Genomic DNA, 26,021 nt, shown 5'->3' on the forward strand with positions numbered 1-26,021 from the left:
ATAAGTGTTTGATCGCCGGGGGTTCTAGTGTTGAGATACCCACCGGGCAAGAGAACGGGGGGGGGGGGGGTCCCGAGTGCTCTACTTGGCTTTATCCAGCAGTCTTATAGAGCACGAATGGAGCTCTATAATTTAATCTTCAACATTAAAAGAAAAAAATGCTGGAAATAGATCACTCTGTGTGTAATGAAAATCAATATAATATAGGAGTTTCACTTTTTGAATTGAATTACTGAAATAAATTAACTTTTTGATGATATTCTAATTCATTGAGAAGGACTAGTATATATATGTCATGAAATGTACATTAGTGGGGGTCCCATCTTCAACCGATCTGACGTTTCAGTGGGATTAGTCAGCGATTTAATGTGTGGGCAGCCTGACAGTCCCCCAGTGTCTACAAGGGTTGCACATGTTTGATTTCAATATGCTCTGTCTTCTGTTCACCCGGAAGATAATGGATGTCAGCGGTGACTGGAAGCGGCTTATTCCAATCTTTGGAAGGGGCAACAAATGAAAAGATTGTTGTAAAATTGTTAATGTCTATAGTTTTATGTATTTCCTTGGGCAATAGTGAGCTTCACTACAATTGTAGCGTTTAGCACTACCGACCGAGAAAAATTAAGTAGGGAAGATGTTTGTAATAACTAATCGTTCAGTTGGAATCAATCGTTTTTGCTTCAATAGATGCAAAACAAATCATCTATTGGATCGTTAAGGATTATTGTTACCCACTCAGAAGAAGGTTATTACTATTCTAGTTGGAAAGGGAGATTATTTTAACATGCACAAAAAAAGGACACGTGAACAGTATTTCTTAGGATTCTAAGAAATACTGTTCACGTGTCCTTTTTTGTGCATGTTAACATAGTCTCCCTTTCCAACAGACCCCCACTAATGTACATTTCATGACATATATATACTAGTCCTTCTCAATGAATTAGAATATCATCAAAAAGTTAATTTATTTCAGTAATTCAATTCAAAAAGTGAAACTCCTATATTATATTGATTTTCATTACACACAGAGTGATCTATTTCCAGCATTTTTTTCTTTTAATGTTGAAGATTATGGCTAACCGTTATAACAGTTAATAAAAGCCCAAAATTGTGTCTCAGAAAATTAGAATATTCTATCAGCCCAATTTAAAAAATGATTTTTAATACCGAAATGTTGGCCTACTAAATATGTACAGTATATGCACTGAATACTTGGTCGGGGCTCCTTTTGCATGAATTACTGCATCAATGCGGCGTGGCATGGAGGCGATAACCCTGTGGCACTGCTGAGGTGTTATGGAAGCCCAGGTTGCTTTGATAGCGGCCTTCAGCTCATCTGCATTGTTGGGTCTGATCTCTCATCTTCCTCTTGACAATACCCCATAGATTCTCAATGGGGTTTAGGTCAGGCGAGTTTGCTGGTCAATCAAGCGCAGTGATACTGTGGTTATTAAACCAGGTATTGGTACTTTTGGCAGTGTGGGCAGGTGCCAAGTCCTGCTGGAAAAGGAAATCAGCATCTCCATAAAGCTTGTCAGCAGAGGGAAGCATGAAGTGCTCTAGAATTTCCTGGTAGACGTTGACTCTGGACTTGATATAACACAGTGGACCAACACTGCTGCTCAGTGGTCCAAAGTCCTGTTTTCAGCTAAAAGTAAATTTTGCATTTCATTGGGAAATCTCGGTCCCAGAGTCTGGAGGAAGAGTGGGGAGGCATCAATACAAGTTGCTTGCAGTCCAGTGTGAAGTTTCCACAGTCAGTGATGGTTTGGGGAGCCATGTCATCTGCTAGTATTGGTCCACTGTGTTCTATCAAGTCCAGAGTCAACGCAGCCGTCTACCAGGAAATTTTAGAGGACTTCATGCTTCCCTCGGCTGACAAGCGTTCTGGAGATGCTGATTTCATTTTCCAGCAGGACTTGGCACCTGCCCACACTGCCAAAAGTACCAATACCTGGTTTAATAACCACAGTATCACTGTGCATGATTGGCCAGCAAACTAAACCCCATAGAGAATCTATAGGGTATTGTCAAGAAGAAGATGAGAGACACCAGACCCAACAATGCAGACCAGCTGAAGGCCGCTATGAAAGCAACCTGGGCTTCCATAACACCTCAGCAGTGCCACAGGATGATCACCTCCATGCCACTCCGCATTGATGCAGTAATTCATGCAAAAGGAGCCCCGACCAAGTATTGAGGGCATATACTGTACATTTTAGTAGGACAACATTCCGGAATTAAAAATCATTTTTGAAATTGGGCTTATATAATCACATTTTCTGAGAAACTAAATTTTGTGGTTTTTATTAACGGTTAGCCATAATCATCAACATTAAAAGAAAAAAATGCTGGAAATAGATCACTCTGTGTGTAATGAATCTATATAATGAGTTTCACTTTTTTAATTGAATTACTGTAATAAATTAACTTTTTGATATTCTAATTCATTGAGCAGTGTGTCAGTGTGTGTGTCAGTGTGTGTGTCAGTGTGTGTGTGTGTGTGTGTCAGTGTGTGTGTGTGTGTGTGTGTGTGTGTAAATCTCTATGAAACACAAAATAAATATATTATCTAACGCTGGTGTTTTTGTTTTTTCCATGTTGCCACCAGCTTTAAATCGAGTGAGGTACATTTTTGGCGTGGGACTTATTTGAACAGCATATAGACCTCTTGGGTGCGTACCCCTTTATAGGGTGATGCTTCAGTTTTGCATTAAATTCTCAGTATTCAGAAACTGGTTTGTCTGTAATGCATTGTTGGTGGTCTGTATTTCTATTGCGGCCTCGCATTCACTTGCCATGTAGATGACTAAAAGTGGGTGTGGAAAGCAACACCTGTCTGGGAATGTTTCATTAATGACCCCATTGGAAATCACACAGAAAAATTTCCATTTCCATGGATGCTTTCACAAAACCATTAGTTTGTTGACTCGTATGTGGAGACTTGGCTTAGTCCTGAATAGTAATTACGGTCCAAGTGCAAATGAAGGGAGTCCAGAGGTGTCGGTTGACAAAAGGCATTTTCATTAATAGTAATAATATAAATATATAATATTTTGTTTCCCAAAAAGTGTATATAAAAAAAAAAAAACCACAGCAATAAATTCTTTGTCAACCTGAGACCAGAAAGTTTCAGCCATTTCCTAATTTCCTAATATGCGGCTGTTGCTGTAAGGTAAGGGTACAACCAATATTACCACAATACAGCTCACTCCATTTTTCCAGATTACTGAATGGCAAATCTGCCTAGTTATACGCCCGCATGTCACTGTACAACACACCATTGCTATATTTGTCATTTCCAAGCAGTCTGGAAAAAATGAGGTGACTGGCATTTGTTGTCTTGAGCGTTTCTCAGTCATTTACATTTTTTTTGGACATTTGTGAACCCTTCTTTTTTTCTTTTGTACCCCTGACCATCTTGGACTAATATTTGTGTCTAGACTGGCCTGAAATGATATTTCTCATATGTCCATAATCTCTGCAATTGTCATGAGATCTATTTGCTTTCGTGGTTTTGAATTTGAGGATTGTTTTGATAGTCCATTTTTGTAGGTTGTTAGTTATAAAGTTTGTGTTATTCATGTGGTGCCGTTGTGGTGATCGCCACGTGTAAATGGGAGCCGTTTTCAGTCATCGGCATAGGAATGGCTGGCCTAGCAATGAACATTAGTTCACGACCATCTTAACCCCTTAACGACCGCCAATACACCTTTTCACGGCGGCCGTTAAAGGTACTTATGCCAGAGCGCCGCTTTTTCACGGTGCTCTGACATAAGCCCGGCACGGGTGTCCTGTGCCAGCTAAAGCGGGTGTCGGGCGGTCTAAAGACAGCCAGACACCTGCACTAACTGGTGGAATCTATCTCAACCCTTAGATGCCCTTAGAATAGCGAGCGCCGCATCCAAGTGGTTTTGGAGGGAGGGTGCTCCCTCTCTCGCCCCATCGGCACCCTGCAATTGCAAACGCAGGGTGCCAATGGCAGCTGGGGGATCTAACAAAGGCCCTCAGGTCTTCCTGTAGTGGATGCCTGCTAAGCCATGCCTGAGGCATGACCTAGCAGGTGCCAGTTTTACACTGACCGGCAATAATACGCTGCATTACAGAAGTATTGCAGTGTATTATAAAAGCGATCAGAAGAACGCTTAGCCAAGTCCCCTAGTGGGACTAAAAATAGTTATCAAAAAGTTTAATAAAGTTAATAATAAATAAAAATCTCCCCAAAAAATTCATGAAAAACCCACTTTTTCCCTTTTAACAGGTTCCCGACCCCTGGCTGTATTTATACGGCCATCGGTCAGGGTCTCCGAAGTTTGCCGCATAGACTAATTACGGCGGCACTTCAGAGCCTGTGCACGCGCGATCGCGTGCACACAGCTCTGTGCCCTGGCTGTTGCTAACAGCCATGGGCACTGGGCAGAATGTCAGGGGCCAATCTTTTGGCCCGTGAACATGTGATCGCTGTGACAACCAATCACAGCGATCACATGCATTTGTACGTATAAAACAGTGTGCACGCGATCGCGTGCACAAAGCCCTATGCCCACGCTGTTACCAACAGCTCCGGGCACTGGGCAGAGTATCAGGGACCAACTGATGGTCCCTGAACATGTGGTCGCTGTGAAAACCTATCACAGCGACCACATTTGTTTTATTTTGACTTTTCTGGCAGCAAATCTCCTGCCTCTTTTCTTCTCCTCAAACATTGTTTCAGTTTGAGGAGAAGAAGAGACTCGGGAGAATTGCTGCCAGAAGATTACAGTTAGTTACAAAAAAATACAGTTACACTCTAAAACATTCTCTGTATAGATAGATTTCTATCTATCTATACAATCTATCCATCTCTTTTTTTCTATCTACCTTTCTTTCTTTTATTCTACTAGAATAGGCAGGTAGGGAGTATATAATTATATATATATATCCACATATATATAATATATATAGCAATAGCGGTTTATTTTTTTGTTAGCGGTAGTGTAGATATATATACCAGTTAGTTTGTGTGTTTTATAAAAAAAAAAAAAAATAATTTGTTTAGTTAGTGTTAGTAACGTTATGGCGAGGAAGTTGTTTAGCGCCGAGGAGGCATACGCCATGCTGTGGTCTGAGTCGGAGACCGCATCAGAGATGGCGTCCGAGATGGAACCTGTTTTAGGTAGTGACGATGACCGCGTCACTTCAGGTTCATCTTCAGGGGACGTTGTCCCTGATGCAGTTGAAACTGCAAAACATGAAAGCGCAGGGCCAAGTAGCGCTGTAGCACGGGACAGCCTGGTCCCTCCAGTCCAGGCTCTTGTATGGGCACCTGCCCCATCTTTTGGGCCTAGAATCCACGGATTTACTGCAACTCCTGGCATAACTGTGGACAATACAAATTTTGTCCAAATGGATTACTTCCATTTATTTATAACGGACGACATCCTAAATCTGATTGTCCACGAAACAAATTTATATGCCACTCAATATATAAGGCAGAAACCTTCATCCACCCATGCCAGAGATTGGACGCCCACCAATTTGCAGGAATTAAAAACAGGGGCTCACCCTAAATATGGGTATTGTCAAAAAGCCCTCCATTAGGTCTTACTGGTCAACAAGACCCGCACAAGCCACCCCAGTATATTCTGCAGTAATGCCCAGGTCTCGTTATGAGACAATAATGAGGTTCCTCCACTTCAACGACAACGCACAGGCCCCCCCCCCCCCCCAAGTACCGATGCAAACCGGGATCGGTTGTTCAAAATTAGACCACTGATAAATTCCCTGAATAATTTATTTCTGCAACTCTACACCCCTGAGCAGAATGTAAGCGTGGACGAATCCCTCCTCAACTTCCATGGAAGACTTAGCTTTCGCCAATATCTACCTTCCAAAAGGGCAAGATATGGCGTTAAGCTTTATAAACTGTGCGAAAGCGGGTCAGGATATACCACCGCCTTCAGGATTTATGAAGGGCGGGACCGCACAATAAGGGTATGTGCACACACACTAATTACGTCCGTAATTGACGGACGTATTTCGGCCGCAAGTAGTGGACCGAACACAGTGCAGGGAGCCGGGCTCCTAGCATCATACTTATGTACGATGCTAGGAGTCCCTGCCTCTCCGTGGAACTACTGTCCCGTACTGAAAACATGATTACAGTACGGGACAGTTGTCCTGCAGAGAGGCAGGGACTCCTAGCATCGTATATAAGTATGATGATAGGAGCCCGGCTCCCTGCACTGTGTTCGGTTCGGGACTTGCGGCCGAAATACGTCCGTCAATTACGGACGTAATTAGTGTGTGTGCACATACCCTAAATGTTCCTGGATGCCCCCCTGATCTTTCCACCAGCAGTAAGATCGTGTGGGAGATAATGCAGCCTCTGCTTCACAAGGGGTACCACCTGTACTGTGATAATTTTTATTCGAGTGTGCCCCTGTTTAAGCATTTGCATGCTGCAAGGACTGGGGCATGTGGTACCATGCACAAAAATCGAATTGGTTTTCCACAGCAATTAGTGGGGAAGCGCATGTTAAAGGGGGACTCTTATGCATCTGAGGAATTGCTGGCGGTCAAGTTCAGGGATCGCAAAGACGTGTATGTGCTAAGCACGATTCATACCGCAGGAACAGTGGCAGTGAGGGAAAGGGGGGCAACATCGGACAAGCACAAACCAGTGAGCGTGTGCGAATATAACAAGTACATGGGGGGGGGGGGTGGATTTGAGCGACCAGGTTTTACAGCCCTATTTAGTGAAGCGAAAAACAAAAACCTGGTACAAAAAAGTGGCCATTTATCTGTTACAGGTGGCCATCCACAACTCATTTGTGCTCTACAAAAAAAACAGAGGCAGAGACACATACCTGGATTTCCAGGAGAAAATTATTGAAGGCCTCATATTTGATGTTCAGGACACCCGAGAATGCCCCCAGTCTGAGGATGTCACGCGACTGACTGAAAGACACTTCATCAGTCGGATTCCCCCAACACCAACCAGAAGCAACCCTCAGAAAAAGTGCCGCGTCTGCAGAAAAGACGGGCACCGCAAAGATTCCCGATATTTCTGTCCCTCATGTCCCTCGCAACCAGGCCTGTGCATTGAGCCATGTTTTAAAAAATACCACACTGTTCTGAATTATTAGATTTTAGTTAATTTGTTGAAAATATATTTGCCCTACATTACTTTTTTATTTTTCCCCTGATTTTACTCCAAGGGTGAGGGAGGGAATGGGTGGGGGGTGGATGTCATGTTTGCTTATTTTCTAAAGTTCATCTGCTGGAGAGCTCCATTTGCATAAACCTGCAATTTATTATTTTAGAAAACCCCAAAAAATAAATTCCCATTATACCCCTAGATGAATATTTTGGGATTTCTGCTTCAAGAGCAGATATTTTGGAAGTGTAAGGGTATGTGCACACACACTAATTACGTCCGTAATTGACGGACGTATTTCGGCCGCAAGTACCGGACTGAACACAGTGCAGGGAGCCGGGCTCCTAGCATCATAGTTATGTACGATGCTAGGAGTCCCTGCCTCTCCGTGGAACTACTGTCCCGTACTGAAAACATGATTACAGTACGGGACAGTTGTCCTGCAGAAAGGCAGGGACTCCTAGCATCGTACATAACTATGATGCTAGGAGCCCGGCTCCCTGCACTGTGTTCAGTCCGGTACTTGCGGCCGAAATACGTCCGTCAATTACGGACGTAATTAGTGTGTGTGCACATACCCTTATAGAAACTCTGTTGAGTTTTGTAAAACCAGCTTTGAAAAAAAAGCGATTTGTGAAATAAGCTTCTTCTATCGTCTGCCCTCCTACATCTCTATGTGATAATAAGGCCCACATATTTGGTATCCCCATGCACAGGAGAAGTGGCAGAATGTGAAAGGAGATGAATTTTGTCCGTGGTCTATACTGTGTGTGAAAAATGCTGGCATAAACTGACGCATTTGCTAAAAAATTGCTAATTTTATTTTGATCCATCTTATTCAAGAAACTTTCAGAAGAAAACTGGACCGTCTAAAAATATGTTAAACCCCTTGAAGGAAACCTTGTGGGGTCTACTTGTGTGAATGAAGTCATTTATGGGGTGTTTCTAATGTTTCAGCAGCATTACACCCCCCAGATTACAGTATGCGGCTATAAAATCAAATGCAGAATTCCTGGACCGAAAAGGCCAAAAAGCCTCCTTTTATGCCAAGCCCTGGCACATGCCCGTGAATAAAGCACACATATTTGGTATCCCCATGCATGGGAGAAGTGGAAGAATGTGAAAGGAGATTAATTTTGTCCGTGGTCCATACTGTGTGTGAAAAATGCTAGCATAAACTGGCGCAATTGCTAAATTCTTGCATTTTTTTCCAATTTTGCCCACTTTAGAGAAAAAAATAAAAATGATATATACTGATAAATGCCACTAAAACAAAGCCCTATCTGTCCTTTAAAAAGAGTGTAAAATTCAAAGATGAACTTTATTCACCTGCAGAGTTATAGTCATCTAAAGAAGCGCATAGCAAAATTGTGAAATTTGCTCTGGTCTTTTAGCTGTAAAACAGCCTAGTCCTTAACCGGTTAAAATACTTTAACATGAAAAAAAAAAACATTACACATATTTGGTATCACCACGTCCGTAACGACCCCGCCTATAAAGCCTTTACGTTATTTAACCCGCACACTGAATGCCGTAAAAACAATGCCATAATTGCTGTTTTTCTTTTCATCCTGCCTTAAAAAAATGTGTCGCATGTACTCCAAAATGGTACCAATAAAAACTAGAAGTCGTCCCGCAAAAAACAAGTCCTCGTACAGCTGCTTCGGCGTAAAGATAAAACAATTATTGCTCTTAAAACATGGCGACACAAAAACAAATAATTTTGAAAAAGTGTTTTTTACTGTGTAAAAGTAGTAAAACATACAAAATCGATATTAATTTGGTATCCCCACAATTGTAATGACCCACTGAATAAAGTTATGTTATTTATACCACACCGTAAACTGCGTAAATCTAAGACGCAAAAAAGAGTGGCGAAATGTATGTTGTTGTTTTCCCGTTCCCTCCCCCCCAAAAAAAAGTTTATAAAAGTTAATCAATAAATAATGTCCCCCAAAATGGTGCTATTAAAAAAACACGACTTGTCCCGACTTGGAATGCGACGAAGGAAAAACGCAAAAAATAGCTTAGTCGTAGGGGATTCTATAATCAGGAAGACGGATAGAATTATTTGTCGCCAAGACCACCTCAACTGAATGGTTTGCTGTCTCCCTGGTGCCAGGGTTCGGCATGTGGTGGAACGGGTGGACAAATTGCTGGGAGGGGCTGGTGATGATCCAGCTGTCGTGGTCCATGTCGGTACCAACGACAGAATAAATGGTAGGTGGAGGAGCCTTAAGAATAATTTTAAAGAACTAGGCTACAAGCTGAAGGGAAGGACCTCCAAGGTTGTATTCTCAGGAATACTGCCTGTGCCATGCGCATCACAGGAAAGACAGCGGGAGCTTAGGGAGTTAAAGAGGCTCTGTCACCAGATTTTGCAACCCCTATCTGCTATTGCAGCAGATCGGCGCTTCAATGTAGATTACAGTAACGTTTTTATTTTTAAAAAACGAGCATTTTTGGCCAAGTTATGACCATTTTCGTATTTATGCAAATGAGGCTTGCAAAAGTACAACTGGGCGTGTTGAAAAGTAAAAGTACAACTGGGCGTGTATTATGTGCGTACATCGGGGCGTGTTTACTACTTTTACTAGCTGGGCGTTGTGTATAGAAGTGTCATCCACTTCTCTTCACAACGCCCAGCTTCTGGCAGTGCAGCACTGTGACGTCACTCACAGGTCCTGCATCGTGTCGGCACCAGAGGCTACAGATGATTCTGCAGCAGCATCGGCGTTTGCAGGTAAGTCGATGTAGCTACTTACCTGCAAATGCTGATGCTGCTGCAGAATCAAGTGTAGCCTCTGGTGCCGACACGATGCAGGACCTGTGAGTGACGTCACAGTGCTGCACTGCCAGAAGCTGGGCGTTGTGAAGAGAAGTGGATGACACTTCTATACACAACGCCCAGCTAGTAATAGTAGTAAACACGCCCCGATGTACGCACATAATACACGCCCAGTTGTACTTTTACTTTTCAACACGCCCAGTTGTACTTTTGCAAGCCTCATTTGCATAAATACAAAAATGGTCATAACTTGGCCAAAAATGCTCGTTTTTTAAAAATAAAAACGTTACTGTAATCTACATTGCAGCGCCTATCTGCTGCAATAGCAGATAGGGGCTGCAAAATCTGGTGACAGAGCCTCTTTAAATGCATGGCTGAAGTCTTGGTGTAGAGGAGAAGGATTTGGGTTCCTAGAGCACTGGGCTGACTTTTCATTGGGGTACAAACTGTATTCTGCAGATGATTTGCACCTAAATGGAAGGGGGTCCGCTGTGCTGGGGGAGAGAATTCTAGCTGGGGTGGCGGAGTATTTAAACTAGGGCTGAGGAGGGAGGTCAATGTAGAAAAAAAAGGGGTAGCCAGGTTAGAGAGGGGTCAGACTATATTGGTGGGGGGAGAAACAGAATGTGGGGAGAGGACTAGACAACAGGATAAGGAGATCCTTTCGTTACAAAACATCAGTGTAAATAAAAAGGACCGATTAATGTCAAATCACATTTCTGATAATAAAAGTGAAAAACTGACAGGCAAGTTAAAGTGTATGTTCACAAATGCCAGAAGTCTAGCAAGCAAAATGGGGGAGCTGGAGGCCTTGATACTGGAAGAAAATATAGATATAGTTGGTGTTGCTGAAACATGGCTGGACTCTTCACATGACTGGGCTGTAAATCTACAGGGTTTTACACTTTTTCGTAAAGACAGGACAAATAGGAAAGGCGGTGGTGTATGTCTGTATGTGAGAAGTGATATGAAGGCGAGTGTGAAAGAGACAATAGTGGGTGAAGACTGTGAGGAGATTGAAACCTTGTGGGTGGAACTAGAAAGGGAGGTAAACACTGAAAAAATTACTTTTGGTGTAATCTATAGACCCCCCAATATAACTGAGGAGATGGAAGTTCAGCTATATAAACAGATGGAGCGGGCTGCACAGGCGGGTACTGTAGTGATAATGGGAGATTTTAATTTCCGGGATATTAATTGGTGTCATGGTTCGGCTTCAACTGCAAAGGGGAGACATTTCCTCAACCTGTTGCAGGAAAATTTTATGGGCCAGTTTGTGGAAGACCCGACTAGAGGTGAAGCTCTGTTGGATCTGGTCATTTCTAATAATGCAGATCTTGTTGGGAATGTCAATGTTCGTGAAAACCTCGGTAACAGTGATCATAATATAGTTACATTTTACCTATACTGTAAAAAACAAACGCAGGCTGGGAGGGCAAAAACATTTAATTTTAAGAAAGCCAATTTCCCCAGGATGAGGGCTGCAATTCAGGATATAGACTGGGAAGAACTAATGTCAAATAATGGAACAAATGATAAATGGGAGATTTTCAAATCTACTTTGAGTTATTATAGTGCAAAATTTATTCCTACAGGTAATAAGTATAAACGACTAAAATTAAACCCCACATGGCTTACACCTTCTGTGAAAGGGGCAATACGTGACAAAAAAAGGGCATTTAAAAAATACAAATCTGAGTGTACAGCTGTAGCCTTTGTAAAATATAAAGAGCTTAATAAAATCTGTAAAAATGTAATAAAATTAGCAAAAATACAAAATGAAAGGCAGGTGGCCAAGGATAGTAAAATTCTTCAAGCATATAAATGCAAAAAAGCCCAGGTCTGAACATGTAGGACCCCTAGATAGTGGTAATGGGGAGTTGATCACAGGGGATCAAGAGAAGGCAGAGTTACTAAATGGGTTCTTTAGCTCTGTATATACAACAGAAGAAAGAGCAGCTGATGTAGCCGGGGCCAGTGCTGTTAATATATCAGTTGATCTACTGAATTGGATGAATGTAGAGATGGTCCAAGCTAAATTAAATAAAATAAATGTGCACAAGGCTCCGGGACCAGATGGGTTACACCCTAGAATTCTTAAAGAGCTTAGTTCAGTTATTTCTGTCCCCCTTTTCATAATATTCAGAGAATCTCTAGTGACTGGTATAGTGCCAAGGGACTGGCGCAGGGCAAATGTGGTGCCTATTTTCAAAAAGGGCTCTAGGTCTTCCCCGGGTAATTATAGACCAGTAAGCTTAACATCCATCGTGGGGAAAATGTTTGAGGGGCTATTGGGGGACTATATACAGGATTATGTGACAATAAATAGCATTATAAGTGACAGCCAGCACGGTTTTACTAAGGACAGAAGTTGTCAAACTAACCTAATCTGTTTTTATGAAGAGGTGAGCAGAAGTCTAGACAGAGGGGCCGCTGTGGATTTAGTGTTTTTGGACTTTGCAAAGGCATTTGACACTGTCCCCCATAGACGCCTAATGGGTAAATTAAGGACTATAGGTTTAGAAAATATAGTTTGTAATTGGATTGAGAATTGGCTCAAGGACCGTATCCAGAGAGTTGTGGTCAATGATTCCTTCTCTGAATGGTCCCCGGTTATAAGTGGTGTACCCCAGGGTTCAGTGCTGGGACCACTATTATTCAACTTATTTATTAATGATATAGAGGAAGGGATTAATAGCACGATTTCTATTTTTGCAGATGACACCAAGCTATGTAATATAGTTCAGTCTATGGAAGATGTTCATGAATGACAGGCAGATTTAAACAAACTAAGTGTTTGGGCATCCACTTGGCAAATGAAGTTTAATGTAGATAAATGTAAAGTTATGCATCTGGGTACCAACAACCTGCATGCATCATATGTTCTAGGGGGCGCTACACTGGCGGATTCACTTGTTGAGAAGGATCTGGGTGTACTTGTAAATCATAAACTCAATAACAGCATGCAGTGTCAATCAGCTGCTTCAAAGGCCAGCAGGATATTGTCGTGTATTAAAAGAGGCATGGACTCGCGGGACAGGGATGTAATATTACCACTTTACAAAGCATTAGTGAGGCCTCATCTAGAATATGCAGTCCAGTTCTGGGCTCCAGTTCATAGAAAGGATGCCCTGGAGTTGGAAAAAATACAAAGAAGAGCAACGAAGCTAATAAGGGGCATGGAGAATCTAAGTTATGAGGAAAGATTGAAAGAATTAAACCTATTTAGCCTTGAAAAAAGACGACTAAGGGGGGACATGATTAACTTATATAAATATATTAATGGCACATACAAAAAATATGGTGATATCCTATTCCTTGTAAAACCCGCTCAAAAAACAAGGGGGCACTCCCTCCGTCTGGAGAAAAAAAGGTTCAAGCTTCAGGGGCGACAAGGCTTCTTTACAGTGAGAACTGTGAATTTATGGAATAGTCTACCGCAGGAGCTGGTCACAGCAGGGACAGTAGATGGCTTTAAAAAAGGGTTAGATAATTTCCTAGAACAAAAAAGTATTACCTCCTATGTGTAGACATTTTTCCTTCCCTTTTCCCTTCCCTTGGTTGAACTTGATGGACATGTGTCTTTTTTCAGCCGTACTAACTATGTAACTATGTAACTATTAAGGTTTAAAATAGGCTGGCCATTAAGGGGTTAAGAACCTGATTGCAAGTTGGATCATTGCAAAAAAATAACTCTGTATAATCCTAACCATCTCAAAAGCGTAATAAATGGCGAGCTTCCCTGTAGCGATCTGCGGTGTCCGTTAATTATTTAGTCCGTACTGTAAGCTCCCGTGGCACCAGGTGCATTCATAACACTGAATGGTAAAAGATAACAATACTTCCCCTGCAGTCTGTCAGACTCAGGGCGGCCTACACCCTGCAGGCTTCTATATTGTTTGACTTTGTTGCTGAGCGACTCATTAGCCACGCCTCTGCAAGGTAGAAGCGTGGGAGAGGAGGAGGAGTAGGAGTCTCTCCGACAAGGCAGGAAATGTTGTAAGAAGGGCATAAGCTGGAAAGCCACATCTGACTGACGACTGTGAGCAGGAACCCTGCAAGACTTTTTATCTTTAGAAGAAAATGATAGCATTGAACGATTTGTTGGAGATGGGTCTCAGCTGGTTCTGAAGAGACGACCACGTGTACAGGAGGAGGATGGACACTGTTCCTTTTTATGTAACTGGCAACCTCTTGGTGTTTTGAGAAGTGTCGGATATATCTGTTGGATGAGCGTCTAGTGAGATTGCATTTACCATCCAATGCCAGAATGGTCATGGTTCTCTGCTTTGGAAGTAAGGAGAGGAGTCGCTCGACATCCAGAGCGCAGTCGACTGCCCATCGCCCGCTCGATGTACACCCTGATTTCTGGTACCCCGGTCCTGATCAGCGAAGTCTGCAGCGTGAGTGTCTCTTAGATAATTGAATTCAACTTTATGCAAGTTTTATGGAAATCTGTGAACAGATGTGTATGTTCTGTAAAAAATAGAAAAGGAAAAAAAAGCTTTGATTTTGACAGCCTTCATGCTGGTTTCATGGCTTCCGTTTATACAGGATCCAATATGGTCTCCTTTTTTATTTTTTTTAAAATTTGGTTCGACTAGCACAGTATGCTACGCTATTCTGATAGTCCGCCAAAAGCAACCTTCCACAACCTCCCCATAAACTTGCATGTTTGGCTCTGCTTTTTTTTTCAATGGGGAGAGTGGAATAACTGATGTGAAACCCGGCTGACAGCGGCTTGTATCTCCCAGACAAACCAAAGATTGGGCATATTGAAGTCCAATGTGCCCCATTCTCCTTTGCCCCGACATCTCCTGCCAGGGACATTCAGGCTGCCCCCCAACTCGCATGAAATAGTTGGTCAAAATAAGCAGATGGCTGACTTTCAAGTAATGTTTATGACCACCTTATGTTTCTTATTTATCTAAAATATGTATAAAGAGAAACCTAAAGAGCTGAAGATATTTTGGGGACGTCCAATATTCTGCATGATGTGTATTGTGTTCTATGTGGACTCTCAGTACTGCATTCTTTCTGCTGCTTTGTTAGTTATCTGTTTGTTTTGCTAAACCGGTTATTTTGGTTGCTGAAGGAGACGTCACACGTCACATATCGGGTATCAGCGTGGAATCTGTCTCTGATGTATTTGCACTTCATGCCTCCTGATGTACTGCTTGCGTGTTGCTGTTTTGCCTGCTATTCATGTTCTGCTTGAACCTGATGGAAAATGTTTGTGGATTCCTTATTTTACTTCTTTAACAAAATAAAAATGTTAAGATACAATTGCATACTATGATAAAGTCGATTTTACCTAAAGCGTTTCCAAAACTAATTTAGTTTGTCCTCTCCCAAACTGGCACGTCATAAGCACGCTGTACCAATCTGTTCAGGAGCATGGCGGTCAGCCTCTGTTATCTGTGCACTCTGGCAAAGCTTGATCTGGTTTAGGTTGGGGCCTAGCAAACGGCACACACTCATTCGTTGGAGAGTCTGAAGAACGCCTTGGTGAAAAACGTTTATTTTTTTTAAGAAACCAACTTTTCTTTCATGGACCGTGATTACGGGCACGGTCGTGTGCATGGAGGCCTAAGATTAGCAGAATTTTTCCTGATGAGAAGTATAGTAACTATTTGGCTTCTAATAGTTTGCCATCATTGGTCTATTCAGTGCAACAAGGGAAAATTAAAAAGGGTGTTTATTTTCTTTGTGATGTTCGGATTAACTAGAGAGCATAATTGTGCCAGTATTATCCATCTATCAAATGTTGAACAGAAGACCAGCTGTATAAGCAGTATAATGTGACTAAATGTGTGACAATTGCGAATACTTTTACTTAGAAGGAACCTGTTGCTAACAAGTCCCCCTTTTCTTTAAAACTTTTTAAAAATGCCATCATAACTTTTGTACTGGTTGTGCCTTTGCCAATATTCCTTAAGGGACTGGAAAATGGCTGGTCATATATGGCCACCTTCTCCTTGTGCCGTTCTCTCATCCAGTTATAGGAGCAGAGAGGGTTTCCTTGCTTTGTGTAGTCGTTTTATACTTGTTATGGGCACTTTAGGGGACAATTGCACCCGCTAGTTAAGCTATGGCAGGTCCGTGTACTGATGCCCAAATCAACATGTCAACGTTAGTACGGTGTACATAGCAGCTTAGAAATTTGACTCCCGGAAACGTACCAGGCAGGTAAGTTTTCAATTCAGATATGTTCACAAGGCCAAAGTGAACTTGTCTCAAATAGAATGTTGAAAAGCTGAATGACTTCAGACTATGAAGTTTGCATTCTTGCCTAAAGCTCAACATAAGCACTGTAATTTTTTTGCATGGTTTCTGATTCCAATGAGTGTAGAAATGTATATTTCGGCAATTGGTACTATTTATGATTGTGGTTTGTCAAATCTCGACTAGTAAATAATCGTTAAAGGGTTTTCTGGGTCCTAAAATTGATGGTGTATCCTTAGGACAGACCATCAGTATGTGATCAGTAGGGTTTCGACCCATAGTAGTCGTCGTTGTTCCCTGGATCAGTAAAATGAAGGGGCAGCAGGGGACCCTGATACAGTGATTCTCTTGTCTATGCAGCAGTTTTGGGTACCGGTGCTTAGCCCCACTTAAATGTACCAAACACAGCCGCACTGACATTGGCAGAATTATGTCATTTACTGCAGTGGAGGAGCCCTTTGCTACAGTCACACGACCGTGAAACGAAATGGCCACTAAAAAGTGATAAACGTTCAGTTTTTTCCATGGCCATTTTTCATCAGTGTCTCCAAATTTTCGTCCATTTCCAGTCCGTCTGTCCGTTTTTAATGGCAATTTGAAATCCATTTTTCATGGCCGTTAAAAAAAAATAAAAAAATACAAAAACGGATGGATTAAATTTGACAAGGTTTTTTTTTTTTGTCACAACCTCCTGAAAACTCCACAGTGCCCACGTAGACAGGGCCTCTATGTTCCTGTAGATAGTGCCACATAGTACCACAGTGCCCGCATATAAAGTGACATAGTGGCCACATATAAAGTCACAGTGTCCATGTAGATAGCTCCACAATGTCCCCTGTAGATAGTGCCATATCCCCATGTAGTGCCACAGTGCCCATGTAGATAGCACGCCCCCCCCCACCCCCCATAGATGGCGCCACTGTAGCTCCCTGCAGGAACATAATCTCTCGGTGATTCCGGTCCTAGAGGGAGCCCCTGACACGTCTGTCCATATACTCCTGGAGCGGAATCCCCGACCAGAGCGGGCTCTGGTTGCCGATTCTGCTCCTACATGGAGCTACAGTAGCGCTATCTAGAGAGGGGTGTGCCATCTACGAGGGGAGTGCTATCTACATGGGGGGTCCTATCTATGGGGGGGTTTCAGAGGGAGCCCCTGACGTCGCTGTCCGTATATGGACAGTGACGTTTTGATGCTCATGTGGTGTCCAGGGAGTTCTCGGCCAGGATCCCTTTTACCGGCCGTTACAAGGATTGATTCTAGAAAGACAGCAGTTAAAAAATTATCCATTGAGCTGTCAAGTTGTGAAAATGGGCAAAAATAGGACGTGTCCTATTTTTTGATTGACCGTATTCACGGGCCGTTAAAAAAAAAAAAAAACAGCAAAAAAAAACGGCTGTGTGAATACACCCATAGAACTTCATAATTCTGAAAACGGTCGTGTGACGGCTGTTAAAAAAAACATCCATCACACAGCCATTTTTCACTGTCGTGTGAGTGTATCAGATTCACGCTCGTGAAAAAACACGCGTGAATCTGGTCCGTTATGCATCAGTGTGCTTGCGGATGGCACGTCTTATTGATACGTGATTTCCCTGCACAGCACACGGATGTTATTCACGTTCGTCTGAATGAGCCCTTAGGCCCTATTCAAAAGGACAGGGTTTCCCGGCCGTTCAAAAAACAGCCGTCACACGGCTGCAGTAGGAAAAATAGACCCCAAATGGGGCTATTCACATGACCGTTAGAAGTCTATGGGGCCAGGTAATATACAGCCATCACTGGAATGTGTTCCGAGTGACGGCCGTGTCTTCCGTCGCTCTCTCCTCCTCCTCCTCTTCCTCACAGTGCGAAGTGCATGTGAGGAGGAAGAGGGTATTTTTTTGCTCCCTACGGGAGCGGAATCCCCAATCCCTGGCCACAGCTTCGGCAACACTGTGGCCGGGGATTGGGGATTCCGCTCCAGCAGAAGTCACTGTCCATATATGGACACAGTGACATCAGGGACTTCTGGTTTCAATAGTTTTTTATTAAACAGTTTTTGTAAAATAATAACACAGACTCGCAGAGTCTCAACTTTTTGAAAATCAATAATACAATTGAGCAGAATATTAGACCAACATGGCCTGCAGTGAAACTCACATTACATGTCTGTTATGACGTCAAAACTCCTTCCAAATATAAGGCATATAAATATAGTTATTGCTAACATAGGTAACTATCATTGACATCACATTGCTTTATAGAGTCCCATGACATGGCCTCTAAAAAAAAAAAAAAAGGGGGGGAAACATTCAATAACAGACACAAAATATCAGTAATACTGAACATAGTCTACCGACTAAGCAGTCAAGAAGGACTGCAAAATGGGGGCAGCAGACCGTCGAGAAGGCAAAGCATATCCATAAATACATATATAGACATTTGGACCCGTAACACATACCATCCCTGAGCATACTAGGTGGAAAATCTTTCCCTTACACCCCGCTATGTCTCCCCCCCCCCCCTGTATCCCTCATACCGCCCCTTAACCGGGACCAAGTGGGAGCAATAACAGGGAAGATAGGTAAACACATGTTAATAATATGCATTCATATACTAATAGTGATATAAAATAAACATTGCATCCTTAGCTGAGCATATATATATGGCCGGAACGCGAACTCACTGCGACTCCAGGATAACAAGTTCTTTCCTCGTAATGTCCGGGCCAAACTATAAACAAGGTCCGATGATATATGTGGAAGTCTGACAACTCCAGGACGAACTCAACAAATGGAATCGAGGCTCCCATCCATCTAGGAACTGCAACGGGCTGCAACTAGGAAGCATCATGTTTGGGCACAACATCTGTGTTTTCTGAAGACCTTGTGATCCTTAATGAAGAAAAATGAATTGAGCTATCCCTCCACCTGTCATGGGGGATTGACGACGAGCGTGCACCCTCGGTTCCCGGGGCCCATCTTGACGGCCACCTTGCGTGCGCCAGATAGGCGACAACGGAGGTTCCTGTATATGTAAACGAGAAGAGCTGGATGTGTCCGGTGACGGTAGGATATTGAAGTCCCTCAGAAGATCTTCCCCTTCCTGTAGCGTAGAGAAGCCATATTGCCTATTGTTGCGCATAAAGAGGAGACGAAATGGGAATGCCCACCGATACGGAATAGCATAGTGTTTGAGGGTCTGCAAAATAGGGCGCCAATATCCGCCTTTTTTGTATTGTTTGGGGAGCCAAATCCGCAAATATCTGTATCGTGGTGTTACAAATGGTGATCACCGGAAGCTTCCAAGCTTTTTCCATCACTTTCTCTTTAACCGAATAATAGTGGAGTTTCACTATTATATCTCTGGGAAGTCCATCCCGCCTCATGGCTGTCAATGCTCTGTGTGCCCGGTCAATTTCCATATGAGATTCCGATATATCGGGTATCGGGGTAGTAAGTAGCATACGAACCACCGCCTGCACATCTGTTTGAGATTCCGGGACCCCTCTGATCCTGAAGTTATAGCGTCGGGATCTGTTTTCCAGGTCCTCAATTCTGGTATTCGCCACCTCCAATTGCCCCTGTAGGTCTTCCATAAATCTGTTGTTCTGGTTAACCCTGGTCGTGATGGAGATCATTTTGGTTTCTATAGCCTACATGTGAGCCCCTACTTTATGAAGGTCCTGATGAACTTCGGCAATTTTGGAGCTGATTTCTCCCATCTGCGCTTGCATGGCTCGTGATATGCACGAGAAAATGGCGTCTTCTGACAGGGCAGTGTTACTGACCGGTGGCATGAACGGGTGCTATACCACGTGAGCGGGCAATGGCTGCGGCATTCCTAGGTCCGGGATCGGGCCCTCTGCCTGAGAATCCTCCAGTGCCTGCGTAGGTGACTCACTACTGTGCTCCCTCAGGAGCACAGGATAATCCTGCGATAGTGCCGGGCTGTGTCTGTGCCTGTGTCTCCTGCTGCTGCTGCAGGCCTTGCTCCGCCATGTTTGGCGCCGCCATCAGCATGTCCGCCACGGATCTTTGTGCCTGGATTTGCTTACCCCGTCTGCCGCTCCCTCTGGCCATAGATGGATGCCCGAGCATCCAAGGTATTTCCCCTGCCTCTTTTAGGGGTCCGATGCCTGCTGTTAGCGGTATGTATGCTGGGTTGCCTTCACGAGGTGCGGAGCCTGGCTAGAATACGTCCGCCATGTTAAGCTGCGCGCATGCGCCCCCCCGACGCCAGGGACTTCTGAAGCGGAATACCCGGCCACAGGCCGGTGTTTCCACTCCAGGAGAAGTCCCTGACTTCACTGTCCCATATATGGACAGTGAAGTCAGGGACTTCTTCTCTTTGAATAGTGGCGCTATCTACAGAAAGGAAGGTGGGGGTGCCATCTATGGTAGGGGGTGATATGTAAAAGGTTCCTGTGTAGAACTACCTACAGGGGTCTGTGTGGCATAACCTACGGGGGTCTGTGTGGCACAACCTAGAGGGGTCTGTGTGGCACTACCTAGAGGGGGCTGTGTGGCACTACCTAGAGGGGGCTGTGTGGCACTACCTAGAGGGGGCTGTGTGACACTACCTAGAGGGGGGCTGTGTGGCACTACCTACAGGGGGGCTGTGTTAGGCTGCTGATCAGCAGGGGTCCTGATGTTCACCTCTCAACAGATTTCACATTGATGGCCTATCTTTAAGATAAGCCATCAATGTTCTATCCCAGAAAAAAAAACATTTTAATCTGTGTTCCTTATAAATCTTAACACGTTACTCAGTACAGCCTAGGGCCTTGATCAGAAGATTCCCTGTTCTTTATTATTTATTTTAAAGCGCCATTAATTCCAGGGTGCTGTACCCTTTCTGGCTTAGTCTGAACACATGCCAAACATGCATTGTGTAAATGCCACCTTACACTTTTCACATAATTCATTCATAACTTGCCTGCATGTTGTTGTGGGTTTACATCTGCGTTAGGTATTTGTGTTGCTCTGCTTCCACATAGGAGCAGAGCAATGAAAATACCGGACATAGTGGTTCAGTTGCACCCCGGACACCCCCAGCGGCCGGTATCCTTCGGGGTATCCGTGCTTTTACCAGAAATGCTAGCGCAGCATGGAGCCTCCAGTGCAGATCTGAACGAGGCCTTACTATTTGTGTGAAAGGATCCCACCTGTAATGATATAATGTATGTAATAAAAGGGGTGTTCCAGGAATTAGTGTTTATTAGCTTCTGTAAACACTGAAGCTTTCTAATATATATCCAGCATCAAAGTCATCCTCGAGCTGATATCTTGGGGACTGCTTTGTATGGGGGAGGTGTGTTCACACTTCTATGAAGTGATTCTAGCTGCCTCTAACAAAATAGATAATGTGTTGTTGAAGCAACGGACAGTTTCTCAAGCAACCATGAAAGCAGATCAGGGCTGGGAAGTAACGTTTTATTTTGTTAATTCAGTATACACTCATTCAAGCTTTTAAGTAAAGAGAATTTAAATCAGAAAATATAAAACAAGAACAATAATATTATGTGAAGTAAGCACCGTAAAAAAAAAAAACGTCAGTTTATACTGCTTGTAGGCATTGTGTGTCTCCCGAACCCCACCCTTACTTCCTTCTCACAGCCACAGACTAAAATATGTCTGGGAAGCAGCTTGCTGCAGTGGGAAGCTTCCCCCTCTGCTCTGTGTGCAATTAGCCCAGCCCTCTCTCCGCAGACGTCTTTCTCTTCCTAATTTCTCAAAACTATTTCAGAAGTTTACAGAAAGTTGTGAAGAGTTGCTTTTGTTATGCTATTGTTTTTTGGGGGGTATTTTCTTCATATTGAGGTTTATTTTGTCTTTTAGGCAAGTCTATACCACAATCTTTTGGAATCTATACCGTGTTTTTTCCCACCAGTACTTAAATATTTTAAAGTATATCATTATGTTCTCTTTTAAAGTATGTCATTTATAGTTTTTTGATGCTAAAACCGCATCGGAATCGGCACTAAAAACGCCCGAAACCGCCTCCCATAGATTTCACGCTCATTCTTCCCGCAGTTCCGTCTCTGACCTCCCATGAGAGGCAGAGAAAGCGTTTTTCGTGGCATTTTTGGGCCGTGGCGCTCAATGGCCGCGGCCAAAAAAACGCAGCGAACACAGTGGCAATAAAGTGCAGGCTGGTCAAAATCTGCAGCAGATTTTTTCATCCTCCAAAATACTCAGTGTGAAAAGGGCCTTAATTCTCCTATTATTATTTACTGGAAATGATATATCCTTCAACAGCTCAACTTGAGTTTCCAATGATGGTAATCTACACAAATACTTGGTAAGCCACAATTTCCTGCTGTAATGATGTCCGCTACATTGTCCCATCTTGTGCCCATAATGGCACCAGCCACATTGTGCCATTAATTTTGTCTCCTATTCCTTCACTACCTCCTCTGTGTGAGGTGCCTATAAGGTAATCTAGCAGCGTAAATGCACAAAATGGTAACCAAAAAAAAGTATTGTTTATCGTTGGTACGAATTGAATATTCATACATAAAAATGATCCTTATTCATCACTGTGTCAGATTAGTCCTCCTACCTGTGCTACTGTACCACCGATAGTATGTTTTAAAATCTGTCGTAGTCGTGTAAACATCTGTTTGCTGGTTATCTATACAAGGAGTCGGGGATCATTGTTTAATAAAAAAAATGTGTGCAAATTTACCTTTTGTAATGGAAGTTCCTCCAGTGCTGGAGGTTAAATTTGACAGATTTGTTTTTGCAGGTAGAGATGCATATAATTGAGCACTCTGTATAATCAGTACATTCAGACATCAAATTATTATATTTATGTACATATCACTGAAAATATCCAGTGACGTGCAATAAAAATATAATACTGAGTGTTTGTATAGATTATATACCTTTCCAAAAGATTACCCATAAATACCCCTTTTGTTGGATTCTTTGAGGCTTTATTCGCACGACCGTGGAAAAAAAATGGCAGTTTTTGCACCCGTGTGTGTCAAAATTTTCAGTCTGACCATTTTTAATGCCCGTTTGCCATCGGTTTTTCATGGCCGTTAGAAAAAAGCGGATGGATTTCATTTGTCAGGTCTTTTTTCGTTCCAACCCTCTGAAAACACTGCAGTGCCTGCTGTCGATCGTGCCCACATAGACACACAGTGCCCACTGTCGATTGTGCCAGACACCCCCAGTAGATGGCGCCATTGGGCCATATATGGACAGTGACGTCAAGGGCTACCATGGGCTCAGCACTTAAAGTTTATGGGGCCCGTCGGGCCGGGAAAACAGGCAAAAATAGAACCTGTTCTATTTTTCGAGGGCCATTTTTCACTATCGTGTGAATGTAGCCTCATAGTGTTCATTCAATGAGCAGGATATTATTCTGTATTGAACAAATTGAATTGACGTTCTAAATTGGGTTGACCGGATTTTTCCATTGCAGCTCCCAGGCTTAATGGGACATCAAAGATGGAGAGGCGCAGGGATACTGGAGGATATGAAAGCTCGTCCACCCTAATGAGCAGTGAGCTGGACTCAACTAGCTTCTTTGATTCTGAAGAGGATGATTCTACGAGCAGGTATGCTGAAGTCTAACCATTTTAATTTAGACAGTCAGACCGTTATTGTTTTAATCATTTTTAACTATTCATAATTCAAGTATTTTAATACTCATGGGAGCTTCGTAGTGAAAGTGATGAAAAATGAATGCGTATATTGCATTAGCATTATTTGTTTAAGCACACTGATGCTTTTTCTATGGAGGGAGGGAGATGAAGTGCTGTCACTGCATCTAATGGGAAGTAAAGCTTCAGACAGATAAAAGTCCTACCTGTCACATCTACGTTTTGTTACGGCACTATTGGTCTATCTTAACTGACATGAGATCCACCGACAAATTTCTCATGTGGGTGGCAAAGTTGAGTTTGATTTCCAGATTTATTTATTTTTTGGGGAATTTGTATCACATGTAGCAGAAATCGCTATGAAATTCTTTACCCACAATGGCAGAACTGTGTTGTTCACTGAACATCTATCGTAATTCATTTAACATCATTTTAAAGTCTTTACGAGGAATTGATCTACATGAAATGATGAGTAACTTTGTAAATGCATTGTATTACATATCTTTCATAGTGTGTATTAAAGTTCAGAGCTGCATTTATAATTCTACAGATTTTAGAGTATTCCCTAATCACTAAATCTGGGATGTGCACTTGTCTGATGGTTGCTGTTGGAAAAAGAGTCATGTCAATGCTGTATTGGACTATAATCCAGGCTGTAATTCGGGACCAGTGCAAATAAATTATGCATTGTATGTGCACAAAGTCTCTTAAATTTTTATGTTGCAGAGGCACCAGGGGAAATGCCATTTCCTAGCACCTGGACACAGCCCCCCCCCCCCCCCCCCCCCGCTTTTCTTCCTCACTATGCCTAAATTATTTCTGCTGGTACCTGGCAATAGGGGGAGCTCCTAACATAAGGATTTCTTCATCTAGTATTGCGCTCAATGAAAGAATTCAGTGTTCTGCCCCTAGGGGTCGCTCCAGGCAGAATTTTATCATGTACCTCTGACTGAGTGAGGGTAGAGTGATTTTGGAGTAGGGCTGGACAGTTAATCAAAATAGAAATTCAGCACAATTAATCAACGTCCTCTTGCGAATTTCGGTTTTATCAATTCTTTTCTCTCAGCTTAAACTGTATCTGCATCTTCAGGACGCAGATACAATTGAAACAATGGTAGAGCAGGGGAACGTAAGGTCCCTGCTCTACCATTCACTATGTATCGCTGGACAGGAGGCAGTGATGTCATCGCGCCTGTCTGCTCCGAGCTGCACACACCAGAGGAGCACAGGGATCTCCTCCACTCGTCATTGGAATGGGGTTAGGTGAGTGGGTATATTATTATTTTTAGCAGCCACTATTGGGGGCAGCTGTGGGGGGCATTATACAGCGTGGGGGCAGCTAGGGGGGACTTTATACTGTGTGCGGTGTAGTTATGGGGGCATTATGCTGTGTGAGGGCAGCTATAGGGGCATTATACGGTGTTGAAGTCTGTTATTGTGGCACTTATACTATGTAGAGGCAGGTATGGGGACATTATACTGTGGGGAGAACAGTTATGGGGGCATTATACTGTGTGGGGCAGCTATGAAGGGATTATACTGTGTGGGGCCAGCTATCGGGGCATTATATGGTGTGGGGAGCACTATGGGGGCAATATACTGTGTGGGGGCAGTGCCAGGGGTATATTATATATAGTAGTGCACCGCAGGCACGGGATAAATATTAATTCAATGGCGTAGCATGAGAATAGGGGGAGGGGCATGCAAAAAATGGATGTGACCTAAATAATCGTTAAATAAAAATCACAGTTAATTGAACATGTAACCTCGATTATTGGTCAGAATTTGCCCAGCCCTATTTTGGAGCTCTGTAACAGAAGCTGCACAATGTAACTATAAAGATAAATCATGAAATTAATCAGCATAGATCGGTATATTAAGATGCATTGTAGTCCTTTGTTTTTCAAAACCAGAATTATTTGCTGTTTAATCTTTAACCTACCCCATACCTCCAGTGTATTACAGTTAACCCCTCAACAACCCTAGAGAAGTGGAGATGGCAACCTAAACCAATCTAGACCACTAGGGATATTGCATACTATCACTAAGCCCCTAAACCACAATATGTTCAAACTAGGGATGCACGATGCATCGAAACTTCGATACTGTTTCGATACTCTGCATCCCCAAACGGTTCGATACCGTTATCATGTATTTCGATACTTATCTGTGCGCCCGCACAGCTCAGTATAGTAATACATGAATGTATAAGAGCGGGGCTGCGGCTGTGTAATAGTCATTGCCCCGCTCCTGACATGTGCGCGCCGTCAGGATG

At 43.0% G+C, this 26,021-nt stretch overlaps 1 protein-coding gene across 5 annotated transcripts in view; it reads left to right on the top strand.

Moving 5' to 3' along the window:
• Nucleotides 1-26,021, top strand: part of DVL3 (dishevelled segment polarity protein 3) — a 97,118-nt gene that overhangs the window by 48,772 nt on the left and 22,325 nt on the right. For 4 of the 5 annotated variants that reach the window (XM_075861877.1, XM_075861876.1, XM_075861880.1 and 1 more), the window contains exon 5: nt 23,566-23,701. In XM_075861877.1, coding sequence (XP_075717992.1) covers nt 23,566-23,701 — 136 coding nt within the window. Of the gene's footprint in view, nt 1-14,003; nt 14,330-23,565; nt 23,702-26,021 lie in introns of those variants that run through there. The other variant, XM_075861881.1, reaches the window with a different exon arrangement.

This window comes from Rhinoderma darwinii, chromosome 4 (genome assembly GCF_050947455.1).
Source record: "Rhinoderma darwinii isolate aRhiDar2 chromosome 4, aRhiDar2.hap1, whole genome shotgun sequence".
Lineage (NCBI taxonomy): Eukaryota > Metazoa > Chordata > Amphibia > Anura > Rhinodermatidae > Rhinoderma > Rhinoderma darwinii.